This window comes from Aegilops tauschii, chromosome 3 (genome assembly GCF_002575655.3).
Source record: "Aegilops tauschii subsp. strangulata cultivar AL8/78 chromosome 3, Aet v6.0, whole genome shotgun sequence".
Classification (NCBI taxonomy): Eukaryota; Viridiplantae; Streptophyta; class Magnoliopsida; order Poales; family Poaceae; genus Aegilops; species Aegilops tauschii.
In genome coordinates, this window is record NC_053037.3 from 586,386,584 (window position 1) to 586,405,255 (window position 18,672).

Below are 18,672 nucleotides of genomic sequence, written 5' to 3' on the forward strand. Positions count from 1 at the left end.
TACCACGAAGCTATACAGCGAGGTTACATGAGTCAATGTTTGCTACTCCCGAATACTCTCTTTGTCTACTGCCTCATGAATTCAGAGCAGCTATGGCGGCTGGGTACAATCAGTATTTATAGAGGGGAAAAGCAAGAAGGAGACAGAGTTGAGAGCCTTGGTGGGATGGGGAGAGTTGGTAGCCCGCGGTTCTGTTCGCTTGCCTCCACTGCTTTCATACTTGGGTGGTTCACCCACTAATCCCCTAGGAAACGTATGTTGGTCTTGCGTGCCATCTTCTTCCTCTGGGCAGCAACTCTGCTGAGCTAGGCCTCTTCTTCCGCTTTAGACCTGCTACTACCATGGGTGCTAACACTTAACAAGCCCACTCTTTGCGTCAAGAGCAAGAGTAGTTCATTCTTGGCCCACTTGCCGTGTGAGTCAGCCATGTAGTTCTGGGTCGACTAGGATCGCCTTAAGAGTGTTCACATGTTCCCCTCCACAAGGTTGGCCTGCCTTGTCTTCTGCATCTAGTGATCAAAGGCAGCACATGATGTCTCGACGTCGTGAACCGGTAGGGTAGTGCATTTGTTCCCGGATGCCTCACATTCTCCATGGGATGCACACGCACGCACACAGTGGCGGAGGACGAAACTCTTTTGAGGTGGGGCGAGCTCTTAAGCAAAAAAAAAAAAATTTGTGCACAACCAACATAAATAATACGAACCAACAGTGCACACCAATATTTTCATATAATCCTGAACAGAATAGCCAAGTAAAATGAAAATGCAAACATATTTTAAATAGACGAACAACCTAAAACATACCCAGGCAAGTTTTAATGGCGCATAGAACACCCAGGCAACGGTAGTGCCCTACCCTTCTTGTGAAAATTTTCCTTAATTTTACCAAGATCAAGACTTTTGAATATCCCTCGCTCAATGTAACACACCATCAAGTCATTAAGCCAGCCATCGGACATCTTGCTGCGCAACTCGGTCTTGATGATTTTCATTGCTGAAAAAACCCTTTCAACTGTTGCCATCGCTACCGGTAGTAGCAATGCCAACTCAACGAGGCGATAAACGTGGGAAACATGATGTGCCTTTCAAGTTCAACCATCTTTTTAGCTAGGCTTGCAATATCATGACAATCTCTAAAATCTTCAATTCTTCTCATATGAATAATGAATAGCTCAAGGTGATCTTGTATATGCTCACGGTCATAACTAGAGAAATCCCCATGATAAATCTCTGTGAGTCGAGCAAGCTTACTGACATCGAACCTAGAAAAGGAGTCTCTTGGCTCAAGACAAGAGAAGTTCTGGAGGAGCTCTGAAGATACCTCATTAAAACGATGACCAAACCCCGTGGTGATGGAGTCTATAGAAACATAGAAGGTGTCCACACGGGAAAAATGATCAGCAGTGACATTGTTTCTTCCACCTTTTCTTGATTTCCCCCATTTTGTGAAGGTGTCATCCATACTTGATATTGGAATTTCATTTTTGGTGCAGAATGCTTTGACATCTTCCAAGAGTGGCTTCCAACCATCATTTCTCCAATTTATCAAACGTGTTCTCACATCTGTAACCAATGACATAGCCTGAAATGATACAATTGTGAGTTTAGATGCAACTCTACTTACATGAACAAAACATATCAAGCAAACTAGATACATGTCAAGCTCCATCTGTCTATCACATACCTGAACAACATTTTGATCCTTCTTTTGCAATAGAAGAGATAGATCATTCGTCATACGAAGGATTTTTAACATCATCTTTAGGATGTACACGAAGCTGAAAGTCTCCATTTGATGAACCAAACCTCCTGCCCTACATGGAACATGCACATCCTCCTCAACAATGCCCAAAACTTCTATCACTACATCCCACATTGATTCAATGCGAGATAAAGTTGTGTAATGAGAGCCCCAACGTGTATCTCCAGGTCTGACCAATGAGGTTGCTTGATTTTTCCATCTTCCCGTGGGCATCTCACCCATCTCAATCTTATCCAAAAGAATCTTCTTTTGCTTATCAAGCAATTTATCCTTCCTCCTGCAAGATGAACCACTAACATTGACAATCATGGCCACATACTCAAAAAAATCCTCAACACCCTTGCAACATCTCGAAACAGCAACAACTACCAATTGTAGTTGGTGGCCAAAGCAGTGAATATAGAAAGCATAAGGATTCTCATCACGGATTAACTTTTGAAGGCTATTGAATTCTCCTCTCATATTAGATGCACCATCATACCCTTGCCCTCGTAGTTTTGCAACAATCAAACCATGTTTACCAAAAACCTCCAACAAAAGCCTTCTTCAAAGATGCTGATGTTGTGTATGGGACATGCTTGATACCCAAAAATCTTTCAATGGTCTCTCCTTTTTTGCTCAAAAACCTACAGGGAAAACTTACAATGAGTTCACCCACTCTACTACTCTAGATTGAACAAAACTAGATAAATGCAGAAGTAATTAAAATACTTAAACATGTACCTGACAACCATAGCCATTTGCTCTTTCACTGAAATATCACGGTACTCATCAATAAGAACAGTGAAAAGACAACCATCCATCTCTTCTTTGTCTGCTTTGGTGACCACCATTGCACAATATTTAGCAAGTTCTTTTTGCATGGTTCCTGAAGTCATTTTGGCTTTAGGACATAGCTCATCAAATGCAAGTTTAACTTCCAGGCACCTTTCTTTGACCCAATCAAGTAACTCTAAAAAATTCCCCTTGTTCAAAGAGGAAGTGCATTCATCATGCCCATGGAATGGTTCACCTTCACTACTAGAAAAAGGCCTGCTAGTGGCGCACCTGTTTTGCCTACTAATGGCGCACTACAGGTGCGCCACTAGCACCACGCCATTAGAATTTTTTACTTGTGGTGCGCCATTAGTATACCAGATAGTAATGGTGCACCAGGCAGTGCGCCATTAGTATAGCCCACGGTGCGTCATTACTATCTGACTTAGTAATGGCGCACCACATAGAAGTGCGCCATTAGTAACAATTTCTTTTTCAAGTATTTTTTCAGAAAAAAAAATTTCAATTTTTTTTCGTTTTTTTCTTAATCCCGGGTCACTATGGCTTAATCTCGGGTCAATATGCTTAATCTCAAGTCAAATCGCACTAAGTGGTCAAACTTCCCGGAAGGTCACCCATCCTCACACTACTCCAGCCCGAGCAAACTTAACTTCACAGTTCTATCCAACCCCAGCACCACCTTAGTTAACAGGCACTTGTTGATATATCTACCATATCAATCCTATTAAACCTTGTTTATCTCTAGGACTTTGTTCATGTTCATGAGTATGATGAAATTTTGAAAAATATTTCAAACTTCCCGGTCATATTACGTATCATTTTTTGAAAAAAAATTCCAAAAAAAATTCAACACCATTTTTTTTCTGTTACTAGTGGCGCACCGTTTGCTAGATCTTGAAAGCCTCGTAACTTTTTTCTTTTAGATTTTTGAGGATTTTGAAAATGTTTAACGGGGTTCCCCGAGTTAAATTCGGATGTAACTTTTCGAGTAGATGACTTTTCATATAAAAAACTTTTTAATCCGAGTTTGTATGCAAAAGTTATGCCCATTTTACAAATTCCAGAGAGATTTTGCAAATAAAGTCGAAATTCATATTTGTAAATTTTCCCAACAACTAGACCACATATCACATGGGAAACTTATTTTTTTCATTTTTTTGACATTCCCATCATTTTCTTTTATTTTTTTAAAACTGAAAAGGCGGTCAGGGGGATGCATTCGGTGGAATTTTTGGGTCAAGTTAGTAATGGTGCACCGTGGGAGTGATGCGCCATTACTAGTTCAACTAGTAATGGCGCACCACTCCCACGGTGCGCCATTACTAGTTTTCAAAAAAAATTGAAAAAAAAATTACTAGTTTAACTAGTAATGGCGCACTATCCCCTGGTGCGCCATTACTAGTTTTGAAAAAAATTAAAAAAAATTGAAACAAAATTACTAGTGGCGCACCGTGGATGTGGTGCGCCATTAGTAGTTTAACTAGTAATGGCGCACTATCCCCTGGTGCGCCATTACTAGTTTTGAAAAAAAAAATAAAAAAAATTGTTACTAGTGGCGCACCGTGCATGTGGTGCGCCATTAGTATATAGTAGTGGCGCACCACATGTCTGGTGCGCCATTAGTGTCCATATCATCTATAGCCCTTTTCCTAGTAGTGCTTGCAATGCTAGATAACTTACAATGCCCAAAGATGTATCCACATGAGTTTCATACTTGACTAGTGACTCTTTGTTGTAAGTTGTTACTTTAGTTTTCAAACTTGCCCTTTGATCTTTGAAATCTTCATGTGCTGTCTTTGACATATTGTGGATGCTAGTTGCCCCATCTCTATGTAAGCAAATCTAACATCATCTCTAATATTGGGGCTTACGGAATGCTCATACCCCAATTTGGAGAAAACCTCATAACCAAATTTATCATCCATTCGGTCATGTTTAAAAAGAAAACAATAGTGACAGTAAGCTTTTTTCTTGGAAACACTATATTCAAACCATTCAAAATCCTTATACCATGCTGCTCGAAAGCATCTTTCATCTTTATTTGATGGAAAACTGGGACACATTGGTTGAGTTGGACCCATCTCTATGTAAGCAAATCTAACATCATCTCTAATATTGGGGCTAAATCTATCAAGTGAAATGCGAAGTCCTGGATCATCCTTTATGTGATCCATTGAAAAAACAGTTATACCTTCATCTCCTAGAACCTCAACATTCTCCTCGCGCACACATATAGACACAAACACACATCTAACTCCTTATAGTTGCTCTCTCTCTCTCTCTCTCTCTCTCTCTCTCTCTCTCTCTCTCTCTCTCTCTCTCTCACACACACACACACACACGCGCACGCGCGCACACTGCATTGCCTTGGACATATGTACCTACTGCATCCTTTATAGGAGTGGGAAATCCTTACGGACAAGAAAATTGATGAGCTTATTGTCCTCTCACCCAGAATTAAGATCATCGTCCTTATATATTCTTATACCAGAAAAATCTCATATGTGTGAAACAATGAAAGGATCTCTTTTCGTAACGTAGAGAGATGGCATATATATCCTGAGTGACAAAGAATGCTGAGCTTAACAAGTCACAAAAGGACTTCCATTCTTCCAAAGTCTTCGGGGTCGGACTAGTAACAATCTTATGGTTTTGAATTTCAATTTGAAAAATATTTCATCCATTAACGAAATCACTAAATTTCAGTGAAACTCAGTGATTTCGGTTTTCATTTCGGCCAAAGGACTGAAATTTCCATTTGAATATGACTAAGGTCTGATCAAATAAATTAAAATAATTTGAACTTTTGTGTTTTACTAAAATGGCTGAAATATTTTGCCCAAAAGACAATTATTTTAGTATGTACAGATACTGATGAAATTTCCCTGAAATTACACTGAAAGTGAGAACCACTGACAACTCAAATAGATGAGCATATGTACAAAAATAAGTCCACAATTGTTATCTTAACAGCAAAGTCCGGGAGAATTGAGGTAATTTCACATGTTTTTGACAAGAAAGGGCGATACACACAATGCACTCCTGGCACTTGACCGATGGCATTGGAAATCATATTATTCATCAAATAATTAGCACTGTACTAGGCTCTGGATTCTGAAGTGGGTGCTTTTGTTTAGGGCACGGACGAGGATAGTAGTTTTGGTAAGATGAAATTTTTGAAAGAATCATTTGGCTGCAGGGAGAAACGCCCATAAACGTAGCTCATGCTCTCTTTGTTATCATCTGGAGGAAAACAATATTATATATGTGCTTGTACATGCCTATTGGTGGAGAAGAAGTTGCGACATTGATCAGCGCACATATCATGCCATCCAAAGATCAGCCAATATGTTAAGCCTTTTGCCAAAATAAATAGAACAAAGCTAATTAATATGCAGCAATTAGGCACCACAAAAGTTACAAGTTCATGGTTCATATTTTCTATGATCTTTGGAAATAATTTTAGTTGATCATAAGCTCCTTCGTCTAACAGCTAAAATTACTTAATGCCTCAGGATTCTGCTACAGTGACATGAGTGGAATGGTAAAGGTACTTTGGACTGCAATTGCTCGGATTGCAACTATTAGGTTGAAGTGCATCTCACAGTTTCCTTGCTGGCTGCGTGAGACGATTTTAGGATGCCTTAGTTCGTCCTGATGGGTTGGTAAAAAACAGTATAGGTAGTCAAAGTTTGATTACATGTTTTTTTGGTGGTCTAACCTTCTCTAGCACATCAATACACTACTACTACCCATGGGGATTTTGCACCTTGCTGTTGAGACTGACAGTAGATCCATGACAAGCCTTGGAACTTCCTAGGATTCACACAGTTCTAGACCCACAATCGTGAAGTAGCGGCAGTGAGACATCTGCTTCATCGTCTCCAGGCCCAGTAGCTGCCCTGCTGGGATTGTTCGTCCATCCCACATCACAACTCCCCCAAGCTGGCGATGATTTTGGCACATTCAAACCAATTTCACCATGGGTAGTGTGGCAGCTTTAGGGGTTGTGTTCCTTAATGCCTGCCATTCCCAAGAAAGGTTGTGCACTTTAGTTTCATAGTTTTCATTTCTCTTTATTTGGATACTCGAGGGCATCGCTGATAATTGCGGGTGCATTCCAAGTTTCAGAAGAATGTTGCTCAACTCTCCAAGTCGGAATTGAGCTTTATATATACTCATATTTTTTACGCCGGGAGTACATACTCCGGCCCCTTAACGAATTCTTTGGGCTGAATATACCTAATAACTATTAAACCAACCGCTAGGCATAAAACTAAATGGATGCATGCATGCAACTATCTCCTTTACAATGTGCATGCATGTGAAATGCTAGGATTAAGGGATAGAGTAACACATGCCTATTTCATATGCTTGTACAAGCACGTTTATCTTCAACTTCAAGATAAATAGTGTATGTACGCATGGAGCATATATACTTATTTTCTTTTTTTGCAGGGATATATACTAAGTTTTACACATATTACTTATGTAGGAGGTAACATATACGAAAATGCTGTTTGGAGGCCGAGCTACCTGGACTGGAGGCTGTAATTAAGTTTTTCCGTTTCTATCGTGATCAGCCGCAGGCACGTATTACTATACCATATTTCAGTTAGGAGCCCTTTAAACGTGCCCGTATTGGTTCATTATTGAGCAGTGGTATCACATGGAGACGAGGATGTCCAGCAGCGCGGGCACAGGCGCCATCACAATTTCCTTATATTCCATAGATGGGCTTGACTTGGTCGTCCTGTTCCCATCCAAACCAGCTAGCCATTTGGTCGATCATTGGGGATCCCATCATCTCAGCCCCCTATCGTTGTCAATCAGTGTATTTATAGCAGATTTCCTTGCATCTCAGGAAGCACAGCTGCCGCCATGGCTTCTTCTCTTTCATCAGACCGACACCAGCACCTGCCGCTCATCATGTGCTTTGTTTTCGCAAGCTGAATCCAACATACGCACACATCAAGGTGGTACAAGAAAAAAAGACAGCTATTTTTTAAAACAGGGCTCTACATAACACCAACTAGACCTATGTCCACAATACATGATGCAAACAGCACATTTTCCTCAGTCACAGTTCTACCACCTGTCATCAGCGTAGACACAAAATATAGACCGAAGGACTTACAACAACTTAGCCACTGAAGGGATTCCCATGTTATACAAGCCCATCAAACGCGAAGCTAGGCAAAATTCCGAATAATAATCGGAAGCAAACAGACAAACACCATTGAAAACACTACGGCTAAAAACATGAGTCGTCACTCATGGAAGTCAACCTCCGCTGGGCTAGACCTCTTGTTGCACTTCAGGCCTGCTAAGATCATGGGTGCTAACACTGAACAGGCCCACTGTTTGCGTCAAGAGCAAGACCGGTGCATTCTTGGCCCGCTTGCCGTGTGAGTCACCCATGTAGTTCTGGGTCGACCAAGGCCGCCGTAAGAGTGTTGACATGTTCTGCTCCACAAGGATGGCTTGCCAAGTCTTCCGCATCTAGTGATCAATGGCAGCACCTGATGTCTCAACGTCGCGAACCGGTTGGGTAGTGGACTTGTTCCCGGAAACACATGCACGCATGTAAGTGTGTGCGCGCACACACACAAACACATGCACACACACGCATCTCCTTTCTCTGACACACACGCGTGCGCGCGCACACACACACAAACACACGCATACACACATGCGCGCGCCCACACACTGCATTGCCTTGGACATATGCCCCTACTGCATCCTTTATAGGAGTGGGAAATCCTTACGAATGGGAAAATTGATGAGCATCCTATCCTCTAAATCAGAATTAAGTTCATCATCATAACATATTCTTGTACCAGAAAATTCTAATATGTATAACAGAATTTAAGGGTATCTTTTCGTAAGATAGGGAGATGGCATATATGTCCTGAGGGACAAAGAATGTAGATCTTGACAAGTCAGAATAGAACTTCCATTGTAGAAAAGTCTGCGGGTCTCAAAAGAAGTGGTTTTGAATTTCAGTTTAAAAACATTTCAGTCATTAACGAAATGAAATTCAGTGATTTCGGTTTCATTCCGTCTTGTTAGAGTTATATTTGGGTTACATGTATTTGGTAGTCAAGGATTTGTAACCCATCTCCTACCTTATATTTACGAGAGGTTTCTTGCCCTCAAAGTCCGTATTCTCTTATATACTTGCCCGTGAGTCTCAATACAACATCCAACACATTACGCTAATCATTCCTCTATATCCCTTCTACATGGTATCAACCTAACCGATCCAAAAATCTAGCCGCCACCGCCGCTTCCTCTCCGCGCCGCCCCCGTGGCGGTCGGTCTCCATGATAACTACCCGGGTGCCGCGCCAGCATACCTAGGGTTCGTCCGCCGGTCGTATTGATCGACTAGCCTAGAGAGTCTTTTTCCTGATCTTTTGATCGGAGTTTTTCTCTCTCCCACCGGTCATCTTGATCGGCGTTTTTCTTTTAGGTTTTTCGATATAAGATCAATTTGAGTCGACCGCCGCCGCCTTCGACCCCATGCCCCTACTCCGACACCGGCGCGACCACGCGGCCTCTTCTCCAACCCAGCGGCTTCGCGCTATGTGACAGTATCGTCGGTCAGGGTGAAAACCATTGATCATATCATCAGTCTTGACGGCGGTGACGTGTTGCATCATCACCATCTTGAGGGCGTCGTCATGGTGCTTAGGTGCCCTCCGGTTGTGTTTCTTCGACATCGACGAGCGTGCATGGATCCTATCTCGAGGCTCCTTCCGCTCTTGCTTGGAGTGGTCCCGACGACTCCCTATCCTTTACACGCGACGTCGAGGGCATCACTCTAGGTCCTTGTTGTCTCCAGGCAGGATGAGCGCTTCACGGCCCAGAGCGAGAGGGAAGGGGGTCCTCTTGGGCGACAAATTGGTGTGTGTGTGTTGCATCGACGTCCGCTGGTTTCACACGAGGCGCGGTCTTTCTTCTAGTTAGTACTCTCGGGTGTGTCATGATGGAGCGTGGGCACTCCGGTAATCTTGTTTTATCTTTGATCTGCTTTGTAGAGGTTTCCTCCATCACCTAGTGTCGGTTCGGGCGTGTTGCGGGGCAAAAGCGTTTTTCGGTAATAAATGATACATTGTCCAAGCTGCATATTTATTTTGAGGAAAAATAAACCTCCCTGCCTCTACATCTGCACATGCGCATAGACATAATTTCATTTAAATTGATGCAAGCTAACGTGGCTAAAGCACCAACAATAAAGTACATATGCATCAGTCGATGCAGAGGTAGGAGGTTTTCTCCCTCCTTTCAGGAAAGAGCAGAGTGCTTGAAAGTTGAAACACGGAGCAACCACAAAATGAATTAATCGATATTGTCAAGTCAAACCTCATGTACAATTAAAGCCATATATAACCTCTTGTACAAGAAAGTACATACGCATCAGTCGATGCAGAGGCGGGAGGTTTTCTTCTGCAACGCTACCTTAAAAGAACCGATTCACGATCAATGTCATTAAGTCTAACTCTTTTACAATCAAGGCTATACAATCAGCATCAAGACAATGCTTTTAACAATTCAACGATACAAGCACACCTCTTACTTCACACATAAAGTGGTGTTGCGCGTTACTTCGGTAACAACGGAAGGATGTTTGCACATGGTCTGCACACGCCGAGACACACTAACTAGCCAAGGGCATTTCTAACCGATCCCGTACAGGGGCATAAGGGAGTAAAATCGGCTATACTTTCTTACGACGCCCCTAGCCGATCCCCTAACCAGCATAGTGGAGTTAAAATTTTACTCCACCTCCCAATATCCCCCAAATCTCCATAAATATACTCACTTCCGCCACGGCTGAGTAAAACTGATGCCTCTCTCCCTCACACCCCTCGCGTCGCCCTCTCCCGCTGCTGCTGCCGCCACGCCCCGCCGACGCCACTGATGACCGTATGTCCATCCGGAATGGATAGCCTGGACCCTTCCATCACCCGGCCAGCCCCCACAGCTGGCTTTTCGCCGGAAATAACCCACGCGCCGCCGCCCCGCGGAGAAGAAGAGTTTGGGGATGAAAAACCCACCTGTTCAAGCTCCTCCTCCAACCGCACTATGGCCTCCGGGGTGGCCACCGCCTCTCTAGCAACTGCTCGCCGCCCTCCCGCTGGAGCCAAACAAGCTCGAAAGCCGACGTGGCGGCGGCGGCACGCACCGAGGTGGCCGCGAAGAAGAAGATGAAGAAGGCCAGAGCGACACCTCATCCTAGGCCAGCGCCTCGTGCAGCTACTCCGGCGCCTCCTACGGCCACTGCTCTGGCACGGGCGGCCGCCGCAGCCGGCATCATGCATTGCGGCCGCCGCAGCCGGCATCATGCATTGCGGCCGCCAAGTGCTCGATGAAATTCCTACAAGGTAAAGAAAAACATCGTGTCTTGCTGGTATCCGACAGTGATTGTTGGTGGCTGGTAGTGATTGTTGGTAGTGCTTGCTCTGTTGTCATAGTGCTAAGATGAACACGGCCAAATTCCTCGTGTCTTTGGAGTCCTCGGCCGCCGTTGGACTTGATGAGCTCAACTACAACTCGTTTTGGGATCATTAGGAGGCAGCCCAAGACATGGAGCAACAGGTGACCGGGGAAGACGACGAGACCGAGGAGGAGGAGGCCCGGAGGTGGTGGATGAAGAGCTGGTGGCCGGGGAAGAGGAAGGTAGTGCTCTTTGCATATTTTAATTTGAAAAACATGATGCTGAAACTTTATGTTATGACGGTTATGCTATGGATGTTTTTATTTGAATGCTTTTACAATATGTATTGTGTAGTGTTTGAAGTTCATGTGGCTGGATACTCCCTTAACTTTTAGCTGCGGTACCTGCCTAGACCCAGTGCACAGCAACTTTGAGGGAACCTTTTGCTCGACCTTCCCACCGTAACCAGGAAGGCGCTGCTGCGGTGAGAGAATTGTCATGGGAGTTAAGCGCCAGCCAACCTGCGTGTTAGCAATCTGCTCGATGGGAATCGTGCACTGGCTTCGGCTGCAACGATTTGGAGTTAAGCACGGGTGTCCTGCCCGGTTATAATCTTTTTTCGCGGTTTCAATGGTACCTCATTATCCGTGGCCTTGCCTTCTGCGCACTGCACTGGCTTCGGCTGCAAGGAAGGCACCGACCGTGCTGGCGTTGTAGATCCAATAGTGAGCCGCGCCCAGCTTCCAGCGAGGAAGGCGACAATATCCTTGCTGATCGCCAGCCGCATCAAGGGCCCGATGTTTCTGGCAAGTCCGAATCGATCTCACCACTTGATTTCCCAGAGTCACAAGGATTGTGTTCCCATATGCCTCTCATTTCCAGGAAATGTTGCACGCTCTAATTTCTCGTGCAGTTTCTCTGCCTCATAACTAGGATATTTTTGTCTTCTCATTTTATTTTTTACGGTGGCTCACACACATACATGTGCAAAATCGTAGTCATCTAGCTTCGGTGCCTTAAGGCACATGCCTTTGTGCCTATGACATGTGGGTCCAACAGGTGGCTGACCTACATGTCAAGGACCCAAAGGCAGGTGCCTTTAAGGCACTCAAGCTGCGTCCCATCTAGAGTATTGATTTGTGATTGGAAATTTATATTATCTATTACTCCCTCTTTAAACTACTATAAGATCATTTAGATCACTATTTTAGTAACCTAAACGATCTTATATTAGTTTATAGAGGGAGTATATACTAAAATCACAATACGGGGACCATTTCAAGACACTAGTTAATCAAGATCAACTAGATTATTTTGATAGTTAGATCTCTAATTTATGGCTAAGATTTAATCGGTTATCAGGAAGTTGAGTGAAACATGTGCATAGAGATGGATAGTCATTGATGGTGACAGTTTATAGCCTAAGCATATAACAAAATATCGCTCTCATCCGGGTGCAGAGAGGCAGGTTCGGGCTGGCAGCTCAGGTCCAGCGTATCGGCAACCTTCGGCGGTGCCCGGACCTCTTGGTCATCAGACAATAGGCGCCGAGATGCGATCCTAGGTGGCGATAGGCTTTACGTAATCCCAGTGTCTTGGTTGAGGCGATGAGACTGAGGTGTCATCCAGACATTGGAATAATGTCCTTTCTGATCTAGCTTTGTTATGTCAGTGCGCCTAGTGCTGATGGATGCCATGTGAAGGTGTGTCCCTGTCGGATCTTCCTACATTAGGTCGGTTTGGTCTCCACTTGATCCATCTTGATTCGACCAACAATGTTTGTTTTTTGAATAATTGTGGGTTATCTTCGCCGTTTTCTTCTCCGAGGTGGGGATGTGCTACGTAGATCACTATCATCGGTGTCTTTAGGCTTACATTGTTGACTTCCCAGGCGCTTGTAATGGGACCACGACGGATCTGAGAGAAGGGAAGTGAAGTAGTTGGGAAGAGAGAAAGGGGGTCGGGAATATGAAGGAGAAAGAACAACTTCTCTCTTCTCTCCCTTTTTGATTCATGATAATTCTCTATGCCCAACAACACGAGGATCAGCCTCGTTTAACACACACAGCGGCACACAACCACTCTTCACTGACTCTGCGGCCCTAGCCCCACTTTCTAGATAAACACACCACTACTCCACCCGGTTCACGAACCCACTTATTCTTCCTCTTAACTAACGGGTGGGATCGTCATGTCATTTGTGACATCCTTCCACTCTTGCATGCCGATTTGTCCCCAAGGCGGCGATGTGGGAAAGCTTTGTTGGAGAGTCGCCTGGTATTCCCATATAGATAGTGACGCCAGAAAATTGCTCCACTGGAGGCAAAATCGCAGTCGGGAGGCACCGCCCACACACATGGTCTATTGTTCGAGCACGACCTCCGGTACCTACTCTGTCTACAAGATAGCATGATCAGGGGGCATGTTTGAACTCACGGGTACCACCGCTCCCTCGGCTCCCTAAGGTATCTTTCGAGGCATTGATTGACTCTTTTCGTCTGTCCATCAATTTGTGGGTGATATGATAAGCCAAGCCTCAGATCTGTGCGACACGGCCAAAACAGTTCCTGCCACACATTGCTGGTGAATATCCTGTTACGATCCAAGATAATTGCCATGGATAGTCCATGTAGACGGAAGATCCTTCATAAACATCATGGCCACTTGTAAAGTTATAAATGTGTATGTCAACAACACGAAATGTACATATTTGTCGAACTTGTCCATGATAACGATCAACATGTCATATCCCCCCGAGCATTGCAAGCCTTCAATAAAGTCGAGAGACACAACATACCAGAGTTTCTGAGGTACAGGTAGTGGTTGTAGTAGTCCAGCTGGCGAAACACGCTCCGTCTTGGCTTTCTGACAGGCGTAGCATCACCTTCACCTGCTGGTTCATACCTTGCCAAACAGACAACCTTTATCGAAAAAGCCCCCCCCCCCCCCCCCCGCTTTGTATTCCAAAGCAAACCACCATTGCACACATCGTAATGCTGGGGTGAGCAACACATGAAGCCCAAAAGGAAAAGAAGAAGAAAGAAAAGGCAATAGCGGCAGCTCGACAAAGCGCGGAAGACCCGCGACCGCTGCGCCCTACGGAAAAAACCACCACAACCCGAAAGCTCCGATCTACCGTGTACTAAGCAGCACCTCCAAGAAGGGATGCGACGCCGACGACGCTGTTGTCCGGACAGGTCCTAGGGTTTCCCCCAGTATGCGAGGGAAGTGGGGGATGGCTACTACCGACACCCTCCAAGAAGGAATAGTGGCACCCGCCGGTGTCACCGCATCGGAGCAGGACGAACCGGCAAGGATTTCTCCCGCACTCCAAACCCCACCGCCCAACCGGAGCCGACCAGCCAAACCACCGCCCAACACCATGCGCCATCACCGTTGCCCTGCCACCCACGCCGTCTCACTGCGAGCACAAACACGAGGCCAGGAAGATCGAAGAGAAGCGCCAAGCGACGGGAGCAGCAGCACCAAGCCCAAGCGGGAGGGAACCACCTCCACCGCTGTCGTGTGAGAGGCCCGCGCCTCCGGCACCATCGCGATAGCCATCCGGACAAGGCAGCGGGACATACCGGGCCACCCCTAGCCCGACGAGGCCTGAAACAGGCCCTCTAAGCCCCGCCGGCCATGCTGCGGCAGGCTAGCGTCGGGGCCGCCAGCACCCTGCCATTCATCGCTGCTCCCCCGCCTCCCAGGAGTCACGCCACAGACCCGCCCCGCCTCCCGGGAGTCACACCACGAGGTCGCGTTTGGACCGTTTGGTGTTTAACAGACAACCTTTTAACATGGTTGTAGGTTGCGTGGAACCCTCTATATCACCTCCAGCGCTTGCACCAGAGCGCGAATGGGATATTATTGTCATATATATTGATCCGAACCACGCGTGTCCACTGAACCTGATCACCCCATCTTGAAGAGTAAATCCAGGTTCACTATCAGGAGCCAATGTTAGCTTAGCTTACTCATGAGTTGTATAGCAGTTGCATCTTGTTGGTAGTTGCATTGGATTGCTTCTAGCCAGGTAGGTTTGCAGAGAGAGATTGCTAACATCTCTGCTTATTTTGCATGTTCGCATCTCCGAGATTGTTTTTCTGTGTCAGCAACCCTGTTGGCTAAGCCTGCCTTATTGGATCACATATTGCAGCCTGATTAGCTTTGTAAACGCTCGCTACTGAATAGGAGTGTTCATTCATTGATATGTCAAGTCAAAGGGACTCTTCTGATCTGTCTAAACTAGAATATATGCATGTTGTAAGTAAGGGCGCCAATGATCTACTAGTAATAATAGTTCAAGGCATTCCTTTTCATAAGCTGATAGCCCCGGTTCCGTAGAGGCCGTGGCAGCTCCTGCGTTCCTCTCGCCAGCTAGGATGGGGCGTGGCTGATAGAGCAGGTTCGCGTGAGGGAGGCGGAGCAAGCACCGGAGAGGTGACATGGTGCAGGGGATGGAATGTTCGACAGCAAGGCAATGGGCAGCAGTGACTAGGTGGAACATGTCGTGTGTGCATTTTTTAAAGCTTGGTGGGGAGAGGGATGGGTGACGTTCATCAGAGGATGATCTGCGGGTGGCGGTGGTGGGCGGCCTCCGACTGCCTGCGCACTCGCCTGTTAGAGAAGAAGAAACAGGCATGGTGCAGCAATGCTACATCGACCGACATTTACAGAGATTTACAGGGTGAGTTTGCGCTAGTGGGCAATCGTTGGAAAGAATGGCTCCGTCTAGTAAGTAGACTGATGAAGGTTCAGCTTTCTCAACAACCCGATGAATTACGCTGGAAGCTTACTAGGTCTGGAGTATTTACAGTTAAATCAATGTATGTTGATGTTATCAATTCAAGCTCGATTCCTAGTTCCAAACAAGTTTGGGCTGTCAAATTCCCTTTGAAAATCAAAGTGTTTATGTGGTTTGTCCATAAACAAGTTATTTTAACCAAGGACAACTTGACAAAACGTAATTGGACAGGACCTACTAGGTGTAGTTTCTGTGATCGGGATGAGACGATCAAACACCTGTTTCTTGACTGCCCGCTAGCCAAAGTTTTATGGCGAACGGTCCATATTGCTTTCAATATTACTCCACCGAGTTATGTCAACACGTTATTTGGAACGTGGCTTAACGGGATAGAGACCGAGTTAGCGAGACATATTCGCGTCGGAGTTTGCGCCTTGTTGTGGGCGATCTGGAATTGCAGAAATGATTTGGTTTTTAACAAGACAACACGCATTCATTTTTTGCAGGTTATTTTCAGAGCCACGACGTTGATCCGTTCGTGGTCGCTATTCACTCCGACGGAGGCCAGAGAGCGTTTGGTTACTGGATCTATCCGCTAGGAGATGGTAGCTCGGGATATCTTCAACCGGTTTGGATGGCGGTCATGTAATAGGATAGGCAATTAGTTTACCTATCTCTCTTTTGCCAGCCGGTTGTGGCGCTTTTATTTGGCTAGTTTGTCTTCTAGCCCTTTTGGCTCTGTGTGAGCTATTTTTTATTTTCTTTTGAAGACTTTAAGACCTTGTTGGAACATATTTATTTATTTTAATAAGATGGCCGTATGCATCGTTCTGATGCAGAGGCCGGGAAATCCCCCTTTTCGAAAAAAAACAGGATGAGTTTGAGCTGCTAATTTGTGATTTGACTAAGGGGAGGGAGGGACCCCACCCACCTGAAAATCAGGAGGCATGTTTAGCTTTTTAGGAAGGAGCCCGTAGAGACATGTAGGACCCTACGCTAGCATTTTTGGGCATGGTGCGTCATGTGCTCTGGCTTTTTGGACGGCAGGGTTGCCTTGCATACATGGCTCCATTACGCCTCAAGCTTTTAATGATTTCTTTACATGCAGGGTCCTTAGTTAATCTCTATCACATGTGGGAGAAAAAACAAAATCACTCGAGATTAAGAAAAGAGACCGCGGGATGCCGCAAATATCGCGGGGTGGGACATCTGCGGGACTATCTAATGTGATAGTACAATGGATATTAGCGGCTGGATTGGATGGCAGGCCAAAATATTAGGAGCTACCGGATCTTAGAACATACCGTGATACGGGCTCCCGAGCCGTTGGATCTCAGATACCGCCATCATGGGAATTTTGCAAAAAAGCCATCCAAGAGTCTTAAATTTGCATGACTCTGATGCCCTCCATCCCGTCATCCCGCACGCGTGTCGGAGGTGTCGTTGGCACAGAAGTTGAGATGGATCCATCAAGTCAACTAGAGGGGACGACACGCTCCACCGCACTTGGCTATAGACACGTAGGGCGTGTTTGGTTACCTGCATCGTTTTTTTCTCTTTTTGTATACTTGTCCCAGTTGGGTCTGGCTGAGCCAATGCAGGCCAAAAACCAACATCTACACTTAGTTTGGTTACCTGCATGACCTCTCCCTGCATCGTAACGATGCCTCTACGCACCGCCTTTGGTTACTCGCATTGTATGTGCTCACACGGGTGCACGTTGTTCGGTGACATATGAGCATAGAGTTGTGCTCACCTTGTACCCTACTTGGTGAGCTTACCAATACTACTACACCTTACACACGATCACGCCGAGCACACCAACACCACAACACTCTATGACGATTAACTGGATGAAGATGATGAAGTTCTTCAGTCTAACGGTGGATCCACCTTGCCAACCTCAACCTTGCTGCATGAATACTCTCGCAAATACTTGGAGTAAGCATCTTCTGCCGCCTGCCTAGTCTTAAGCCCTCCTATGTGGTTGTTGTCGTTGTACCCTGAAACTTGTTTGTTGCAAGCTTCCCATGAACTGTAAACCCCTGGAATCCTACCTTCGAACACCACATACCACTTGCCCTGGCAGTGAACAAGCATTGAAACACACAAACAACAAGCAATGAAGAACTCTAGGAGCAAGCAATGGAGCAGAAGAGCATTAATAAGAATGCATAATCAAAACAAGTTCAACCTAGCACTACTTTGGTGTCATCCTACCACCGCATCAAAAAAAGGGTGTCATCCTACCACTGCAAGTTTGTGATCAACGTGAGGGGTTAGTATATATCACCTGACCAAAATATACAGACCATAAGATTTTTTTCAAGCCCTAACTACACAAAATATACGTCGTCATCGTCATTGTTGTCCTTGTCGCCATCGCCGTCGAGGATCATGCACGCCATCGCCACCAGCAGAAGCATCACTAGTAGTAGTGCTTGCCCAGCCAGGTCCTCAGCCAGAGCAGCCTCTGGGCTGCTCCCATGGCAACAAACCCAATATCCTGGGCTTTGTTGTCCAGCAGGTGGTTCTACATGAGAAGGAAATTCTCAGTTCCAACTGCTGCAGACAAGGATAGAACCTATGCTTGTTGGTTAGTATCTGACCATTCAGACAGAGATGGACTGCAGGTGATCAATCATCTCTTTGAGAAATTGAGAATGCACTGAAGTCTTACATTCATAATCTCTTGCACACTATTTGCCACACACAACCCTTGGATTTCTTGTAATTTTGCAATGCCCTCCATTTATCTCTGGACTGAACTGGACGCACAAATTCTGTGTCCTTTTCTTCAGTTGGTCGACCTTGGGGAGGCAATGGAAGTGGCAAGGCATGAGAAAAGTAGCTAAACTTCCCTATCGCTCACGGAGCAATCCATCTTCAACCCAACTTCGCTGAACAATGCACACGCCCAACTTCAACCTATCTAGGAATCG

At 45.5% G+C, this 18,672-nt stretch overlaps 1 protein-coding gene across 1 annotated transcript; it reads right to left on the reverse strand.

Annotated features, from left to right (window-relative positions):
• Window positions 1–1,026: 1,026 nt before the first annotated feature.
• LOC109762465 (uncharacterized) lies at window positions 1,027–2,642 on the reverse strand. Its single transcript, XM_020321325.1, has 4 exons — window positions 2,488–2,642; window positions 1,983–2,041; window positions 1,687–1,865; window positions 1,027–1,584 (listed from the first exon to the last, which is right to left on the reverse strand). Exons 1-4 carry the CDS (start codon window positions 2,640–2,642, stop codon window positions 1,027–1,029), a joined length of 951 nt encoding a protein of 316 aa, XP_020176914.1.
• Window positions 2,643–18,672: the final 16,030 nt, after the last annotated feature.